The 9071-nt window shown below is 41.0% G+C and overlaps 1 protein-coding gene and 1 pseudogene across 2 annotated transcripts; both read left to right on the top strand.

Moving 5' to 3' along the window:
- The first annotated feature begins 396 nt into the window (after positions 1 to 396).
- On the top strand, positions 397 to 8107 carry LOC122065637 (7-deoxyloganetin glucosyltransferase-like). Of its 2 annotated transcripts, none has more exons than XM_042629458.1 (3): positions 397 to 402; positions 6348 to 6888; positions 7019 to 8107. In XM_042629458.1, the coding sequence occupies exons 2-3, from the start codon at positions 6372 to 6374 to the stop codon at positions 7912 to 7914; spliced, it is 1413 nt and encodes a 470-aa protein (XP_042485392.1). In that variant the 5' UTR covers positions 397 to 402; positions 6348 to 6371; the 3' UTR covers positions 7915 to 8107. The 2 variants fall into 2 exon arrangements, with proteins under 2 accessions (XP_042485392.1, XP_042485391.1); XM_042629457.1 differs by having other exon boundaries at positions 6965 to 8107.
- LOC122065638 lies at positions 1969 to 3683 on the top strand (annotated as a pseudogene).
- Positions 8108 to 9071: the final 964 nt, after the last annotated feature.

The following is a 9071-nucleotide window of genomic DNA, read 5'->3' as shown; positions in this document are numbered from 1 at the left end:
TTGTTGAAACTCTTGTAATTCGGAAAGCTCTTACTATTGTTTTAGCTAAGGGTTTGAGGAATGTATGGATTAAGATTGACAATCTTATGATAGTCAATATCCTTAATCGAATTGCTCTTCAATCCCATGACGAATTCAACACATTATTTTGGACTGCTGATTGCTATGGTCTGCTATTCTTCATGTTGAAATTTTGCACACTTTCCGTGAGGCGAATTTGTTGCAACTTGCCACAAATGGAGCTTCATCTCAACAAGACCTGTCCTGAGATCTATATCCCTCACCTTATATTTTTTCCCCTTTTTTTGCGGTAGTGTCTTTCCAAAGATTTTTTTTTAGTTAAGTTTGTAGTTTGTACTCCATAAAAACAAACAAATAAATAAATAAATAAGAGAGAGAGAGGTAGCACTCTCTATGCTCAGACGTTGGAAAATGTAAAAAGACCGCTATCCGCCGGCCACGTGCCCTTTCTTTATTATGTTAGAAACATAGAGAGATGGAAGTGGTGAAGTTTTAATAGACAAATGGCTATGGAAATGATTTCAAGCTTGCCAAAGCTAAATTGCAGATTTGAGTGATTGAATCACCGTGCACCTGGATACAATTCTGATCGGACCAATATTGATCGTTCCATTTTAGAACTACGGTGTGATTGAATCACCGTGCATAAAGTGCGCCCTTTTTGGTGTAATTGGATCACCACCAATGGTAATCTTATCGAGCAGGTTTTTTTTTTTCATGAAAGGACAAGCAATTCTCTAAGCAATTAAGATAGATCCCTTGCTTGTAATATTTGATTGATGTTATTAGATGAGTTAAGACAGACGCAGATGTTGATTCCCCCCCCCCCCCTTTTTTTGAGTGCAGCTGTTGAATCTTAAAAAGAAATTTATACATATCTCTATTGAGGTTTGACCTAACTTTATCCATCTCCTTTGCATTTTGTTTATTGTGTTTCGATTTATGAGATATAACAACGTGGGTGAGGTGTTAGTTTTAAAATGAAATAGATAATTTTTAACCTCATAATATCTTGACCTAAAACATCTTAAATCTAAAGGTCATTTTACCCTTGTTACATCTTTAACCCTAAAATTACTTCTTGAGACCCAACAGTTGTCCCATTCAACTTTGCCATCTCCATCGAAGTTAATGTACCTTATGGCTAGAGATGGGGGGGGGGGGGGCTAAGAAATGGGTGAGATAGGGCTAGGCATTGGAGGTGGTGAGAAGTTCCTAAGACTTGAATCCCTCGATGAAGGATAGGTTAAGAAGGTTGAGTGTAGTGAGGGAACTGGTTACTGATGTATCAGCTTGGAGGGAAAATTTTGGCTCCGTGAAGGGACTGGTAGGATTGCACCAATGAGCTTGATATGACAGAGATTAGGCCAGCAAGGGGCCAGGGACGAGGAGGCGGAGTGTGTGATGGGTGCGAGTGACCATGGTTTTAAGTATCAGTATCGTATTGACTGTATTTCAAGTATTAATATTATATCGACTCTATTGATCATATTGAATTAATATCAATTGAGACCAATCCTCAATCCTTGACCAATTTAGATTGATTATTCATATCGTTTCAGGTAAAACAGCAAAAAAAAAATATATATAATATACCTTTTATAAAGAAGCCATAGTTAATTAGACATGCATTTTTCTTGAGATCTGATAGTCATTGTTAATTAGACACTGCACATAGTTTATCATACAACGGCCAAAAAATTTCGGGAAGATGCGTTGGAATGGATCCGCATATCCCGCTGTGTATTGATTTCAACGTTACCCGTTAATATATTTTTACATAAAAAAATATATTAGCGTTGGTTTTCTCATAAAAATATCTCCATGATTGGCAAATGATAGACACCCTCTATTATCTTACTTTTCTTTTTATATGATTCAGGTATCGTCTGTGCCTGTGGTCTTGTCTGAGTTCTCTTTATAATTTCTCCCAAGGAAGGGAAAATCCACATCCGTGGGTCACAGAAAAGAGAGAGAGAGAGAGAGAGAGAGAGAGAGAGATGGACTCTTTTGTGGTGGACGAAGAGAAGAAACCTCATGCAGTCTGCATCCCATTCCCAGCCCAGGGCCACATAAACCCTATGCTAAAGGTAGCAAAGCTTCTTCATCACAGAGGTTTCCACATCAGCTTTGTCAACAGCGAATTCAACTACAAGCGCTTACTCAAGTCAAGAGGTCCTGACTCTCTCAAGGGCTTAACTGACTTCCAATTCCATACAATCCCAGATGGTCTCCCACCATCAGACATGGACGCCACTCAAGACATCACTTCCCTTTGTCAATCCACCAGCAAGACCTGCTTGGTCCCCTTCCGAAATCTCCTCTCCAAACTCAACACCACAGCCGAAATCCCTCCCGTCACTTGCGTAGTCTCTGATGGTGTCATGAGCTTCACTCTTCAAGCTGCTGAGGAAATTGGAGTCCCTGAAGTATTGTTCTGGACGACCAGTGCTTGCGGCTTCTTGGGCTACATGCACTATCCCCTCCTCGTCGAAAGGGGCCTTACACCTCTCAAAGGTTTAGTAAAGAGAATCATGAAAATCTCTAATAATTAATCTATAATATCATACTCTTCTAGGTTTTATTTACTCTCTTGTGTAATGTAACAGATGCTAGTTACTTGACAAATGGGTACTTAGATACCCCCATTGATTGTATCCCTGGAATGAAAGAGATCCGTTTGAGAGATGTTCCAAGTTTCGTTCGGACCACAGATCCAAACGATTTCATGATCGAATTTGCCAAGAGAGAAGTGGCCAGAGCTCCGAAAGCTGCGGCGGTCATTCTAAATACCTTCGATGCCCTGGAGCTGGACGTTTTGAATGTACTCTCTGCAATGTTGCCTAGCGTTTACAGCATCGGTCCTCTCCCGCTTCTTCTGAATCAGATTCAAGATGACGATTTGAAGTCGATTGGGTCCAATCTGTGGAAAGAAGAACCGGAATGTCTCGATTGGCTCGATACCAAAAAATCCGGTTCGGTTGTTTACGTGAACTTTGGGAGCATCACGGTAATGACGCCTCAGCAACTAGTGGAGTTCGCATGGGGGCTCGCTAGTAGTGAGCAGACCTTCTTGTGGATCATAAGACCTGATCTGTTGGTGGGAGCCTCGGCAATGTTGCCACCTGAGTTTGTGACTCAGACCAAAGAGAGAGGAATGTTGGCGAGTTGGTGTCCACAGGAGGAAGTGCTCAACCACCCAGCCGTGGGTGGTTTCTTGACACACAGTGGTTGGAACTCCACACTCGAAGCATATGCAGTGGAGTGCCACTGGTGTGTTGGCCGTTCTTCGCCGAGCAACAGACGAACTGCCGGTATTCGTGTGTTCATTGGGGTATCGGGGATGAGATCGACAACAACGTGAAGAGGGAAGACGTTGAGACGCTTGTGAGGGACTTGATGGTGAGAGAAAGGGGAAAGGAGATGAAGAAGAAGGCCATGGAATGGAAGAAGAGAGCAGTGGAGGCCATTGCTTCTGTTGGGTCTTCACACCTCCATTTCGACAAAATGGTGAATCAGGTGCTTCTCTCCAAGTCCAACTCACACTAACTTGATACCTCGCTCGTCCCAATTCGTTTGTTTTAGTAGTAGTTTATGTATTTCCTTGTATCCCAAACGTTTGTTCAAGTAATATATTGTTTTTTGAATCGAATTTTTCTTAATCCAAGGTGAAGTGAAGTTCCTTGAACGATGCTTTTGGATGAGAAGATGGTACCACACAACAGTGGGGATATGTTTGACCATTGGTAAATGGGGTGGGGGTGTTTCAAAACCCTAAGACGGTGGCTAACAACCCCACCGCCCCCCACCTCCCCACCCCGCGCCACACCCCACCCCCCCCAAAAAAAAAAAAAAAAAAAACAGAAAAAACAGAAAAAACAAAAACTCTTTAATGGATAAGTTACCTTGAGCTTTCAACTCTTTCTCTTGTTGGAACACTTGCTATTGAAGCCTAAATATGTTTGTTCTTATTGGTTTACAGACATCTATAATTGCATTAAAATTACTTGGCACAGCCCTAAGGAGCTTTGGCCATGTACTGTAGATCCTTTCCCTGTGGTGCGAGTGTGGGAACGATCTCAATCTATACTCATATTGATTGGTATTAATGGGGATGGGGATCGGGGTCAGACGATTTACCCGTGTTTTTTAAGAAATTAGTATTTTGGACCACTTTACTCTTATACATTTCAATGGATCGGTATCGAATCTCTCAGTATCAGAGATTGGTTTCTCGGTATCTGAGATTGGTTTCAAGCGAAACCAATACGATCCAAGCGATCTTGACCATTGGTGGCAAAAATGTGTTTAAAATGCGATTATTATTTTTACATATTTAAAACACATTTTACAGTATGATGTTATAAAATATGGGAAAAAAATGGAAACGAGAACTCTTACCCTTTCATCGATTAAGCCATTTCTCTTCAGTGGGAGTCAGCTTTAGAGCAATGATTTTGATAAAATCTGAATATTTCTTTGATGGTGTTGAGACATGGCTAGAGAAGCCGATCTGAACCTTGATCTCTAATCTCTGTACCTGCAAACAATGGATACTTTTTTTCTTTTTTTTTTTTCAGTAAATAACAATGGACAGCGACAGAACAAGAAGGAGAGTATGTCCTAATCTCTGTACGTATTCTGCTTTCCAATCGTACCAAATGCATGAATATGTTGTAAAACCTTATCTCAACACCTAGATTCATAACATTAGGCTATCCACAAACTTACACCCGGACTTATACCCAAACTATTAATCAACACCTATCCACAAACTTATACCCATTCAATGACTAGATGATAGTCTGCATATGATAAAATCAATACAAAATAAATATGATAGTCTACATATGATAAAAACAATACAAAATAAATATTCTTTTCATATTTAATTGTAAAATATTATTTATAGTTTTTTATTCCAAATTGACACGCTTGCATGGTTGGAACCTGTCTCATATTATATAAAGGGAAAACATTTTCTAGAAATCTCACATATTGGAGCAAAATAATAGACTTAACCCCACCTTTTTTGGTAAAGAATAGTGACTCTTCTAAGAATATACTTTTTTATATATTATTATTCCTCTACGCACGCATAGGAACCGCATTTCCTCATGATAACTCTTATCCTATATGTAAAACATAAGTCATTCCAGTAATTAGACTATGTTTTTCCTTTTTTATAGAAGTAATGAGACTGAGGCACCATTTGACAACGTTTCGTTTCTGACGTTTTTGCATTTTCTTGTTCCCAGAAACTGAGAAACAGCCTAAAAAGCGTTTGATAAAGTTATTCAATTTCACCAGTTTCTAGAAATATAAATCAAAATTTATGCCTATTTAAAATTCTAGAAACGACTTTGACGATACAAATCGGACTTGTTTCGTCGTTTCTAGAAACGAATTTGAGAGAGAAAAAAAAAAGAGGATGTTGTGCCCAATAAATCTCTCAACTATTTAAACCTAAAAATAGGCAATTGAACACTCTCCCCCTTTTGGGCATTCGATGATATTATTGGGGTTTTTAATGGCATTATGTTTGTAAAAAAGGCTTCGAGAAACAGGTTTATCAAACACCAAAAAATCTATTTTTGTTTCCAAAAACATTATCAAACGGTGCCTAGGTTATGAATCAGTTTGTAAAACAAAATTAAAGTGGGTCCCCTACCGTACGTGAGGAGGAAATCCATCATTTCTCCATGTCAGGTTTGTATGAGTGTGGCACCGTGTTGTTGGAGAACTAACCTAATCTCACGGTGTCACTACCTTCTTCTTTCACCGATCCCTTGACCTCGCTCACACTCCTTTGATCATCAGAATCTGCCGTCCCACCCATGGGCCACGCCGGCAGTCAATCAGCCAACGTTTGAGCCCTAAATTGGACTGCATGGGCAAAGGACATGTCGGGTTCATGTACGAGAATGTTCTTATACGTTTCTGGTTCGTGGATTTAAAATCTATTAAATGAAGAGATAGAAAATTAATTCTAAATTCATATGTTCTCATATGTAAACCTGATCCGCTCTCCACGGGCCCAACTCTCTATATGTATATGCCAAAAAATTTGGGTTGAAGAACGAGATTCCATAGGCTAGATCTCCTCCCACTGACATTGATTTTTGGTAGTAAAAATCTCCGTCGGCAATGGTAAACAGCTTCACTGGCTTATTTGACTGCTGCACCATTGCCGATGAACCTCTTATTGAGTCTGAAATATGAACCACACACGATCACTGTACGTCCTCATCTATTCTAAGTGCGTCCAGCGCATAAAATCCATGGCACTACTACTGCCATCCACAACCATAGACCGCAGAACTGAGAGAGAGAGAGAGAGAGAGAGAAAGATGAGTTGTGCTGCAGTGGAGGAAAAGAAGAAACCTCATGCGGTTTGCATCCCATACCCAGCCCAAGGCCACATTAACCCCATGCTCAAGGTTGCAAAGCTTCTTCACCACAGAGGCTTCCACATCACTTTCGTCAACACTGAATTCAATCACAAACGTCTACTCAACTCAAGAGGCCCTGATTCTCTCAAGGGCTTACCTGATTTCCAATTCCAGACCATCCCGGACGGTCTTCCACCTTCTGATATAGATACCACCCAAGACGTCCCAACCCTCTGCCAGTCTACCCGCAGAGCTTGCTTAGTTCCCTTCCGCAACCTCCTCTCCAAACTCAACACCACACCTGATATCCCCCCGATCACTTGTGTAGTCTCTGATGGTATCATGACCTTCACTCTGCAAGCTGCTGAGGAAATTAGAGTCCCTGAAATATTATTTTGGACGACCAGCGCCTGTAGCTTCTTGGCCTTCATGCACTATCCCCATCTCATGGAAAGAGGCATCATACCACTCAAAGGTATAAACCGGCCACTCTGTAGTCTATGATAGCATACTCTTTTACGCTGTGTTAATTCTCTTCTGTACTGTTACAGATACGAGCTGCTTGACAAATGGGTTTCTAAACACGCCCATTGATTGGATTCCAGGAATGAAAGATATCCGTTTCAGAGACCTTCCTAGTTTCGTTCGAACCACAGATCCAGAAGATATAATGCTCAACTATGCCAAAGGAGAAGTGGCCAGAGCTCCAAAAGCTGCGGCGATCATTGTAAACACCTTTGATGCCTTGGAGCATGATGTCTTGAATGCACTCTCTGCAATGTTACCTCGCGTTTACAGCATTGGTCCTCTCCAGTTACTGGTGAATCAGATTGATGGAGACGATGGTTTGAAGTCGATCGGGTCCAATTTGTGGAGGGAAGAACAGGAGTGTCTCGGTTGGCTCAATGCCAAAGAACCCGGTTCAGTGGTTTACGTGAACTTTGGGAGTATCACGGTAATGACGCCTCAACAACTATTGGAGTTCGCATGGGGGCTCGCTAATAGTGAGCAGACATTCTTGTGGATCATAAGACCCGATCTGGTAACGGGAGACTCAGCCGTGTTGCCGCCGGAGTTCGTGACTCGGACCAATAAGAGAGGCCTTCTAGCGAGTTGGTGTCCTCAGGAGGAAGTGCTCAACCACCCCGCCGTGGGTGGTTTCTTGACACATAGTGGTTGGAACTCCACACTTGAGAACATATGCGGTGGAGTGCCACTGTTGTGTTGGCCGTTCTTCGCCGACCAGCAGACGAATTGCCGGTATTCGTGCGTTCATTGGGGGATTGGGGATGAGATCGACAACAACGTGAAGAGGGAAGACGTTGAGAGGCTTGTGAGGGACTTGATGGTGGGAGAAAGGGGAAAGGAGATTAAGGCCAATGCCATGGAATGGAAGAAAAAAGCAGAGGAGGCCATTGCTCCTGGTGGATCTTCCCATGTCCATTTTGATGACATGGTGAATCAGATGCTTCTCTCCAACCACATCAAGTTGACAACCTGATGAATGAAATACTCCTTTAAACTTTGCCAAACCCTGTTAATGTATATAAACCAAGGATTTAGGGAAAATGTTCCCAAAATAACCTGCATATTAAGGATTTAGTCGCTAGGCATATGTGTCTTACTAGAGTTTCACAATCGTATGTTTAAATTAGGAGAAACTAAGTGTTGGGGAATTTGACTTTCTTATTGCATTTTGTTTGCTTCTTCTTCTCTAAATGGCAAAGCCATGGTCCAAGTAAAAGATGAATTAAAGAATATGATAGAAAATAAAGGCGGAATGATTCATGAAGATCGATAAGCATGCACGACAAACACTACAAAAACACGTTTTAGGCATACCTGAATCCATGGCTGAAGAGTAAGAACTCCTAAATGTCTTCTTGTATGCTCCTCGTACAACACGATCAATATTGGTCTGATCTACCCTCTTTCCCTTTTGCTTTTTTGGTCATTAGTATCACTTAATGGGTCAGTGATAACTATATATAGGGATGAGGGTAGGGACCAACCCTGCAATAAAATTAGGGTTTCCTCCCCATTAAGGAAACAATACCTTAGGTCCACACATAGTAATAAATATTTCATACCATTAAGGTGTGTGATGAGCACATTTATGTGTGAAATCTAGGGTAGTAAAACATGTATTTTACATATTTAGAATGGAGCTACCTTGGGTTTTATTCTCTTTTTGCAGGTTTTATATTTTCAAGGCCTTAAGGACTATCGGGCACTATATCTTCAATTTTACACGTAAAGAGGTCCTATTTCTTTCCATGGTTGCGAAGAGGACGAAATTCTGAGCAAGATGGACGTGTTCAATTAAAAGTACACATTCGTTTGGTCACCCGTACAAATGAGTATTCTTTTTCGGGTCAGAAAAAGAATAATGGATCAGAACTGAACCGAGATGCAGAACCAGCCTGTTTGCAATTGTCCCAGAGGTACAATGAATACTCCAAATGCCAACAAGGATCGATGGACCACATCATTAAGTGATTAAAGATTTGTTTTTGGTAACAACAACTACCTAGTGTAGCTGGTGAGCTATGGTGTGCAAAATTCTCTTGCTCACCAAGAGGTCTCAAGTTCGAATCTTATGGTTGTTTTTTTTTAGAGAATTTTGTTGAAGATTTCCTGCTTTTCACTCACTTAAAG

This window comes from Macadamia integrifolia, unplaced genomic scaffold, assembly GCF_013358625.1.
Source record: "Macadamia integrifolia cultivar HAES 741 unplaced genomic scaffold, SCU_Mint_v3 scaffold2077, whole genome shotgun sequence".
Classification (NCBI taxonomy): domain Eukaryota; kingdom Viridiplantae; phylum Streptophyta; class Magnoliopsida; order Proteales; family Proteaceae; genus Macadamia; species Macadamia integrifolia.
Note: the sequence above shows the minus strand (reverse complement) of the source record. Positions and strands in the feature narration are given on the sequence as shown.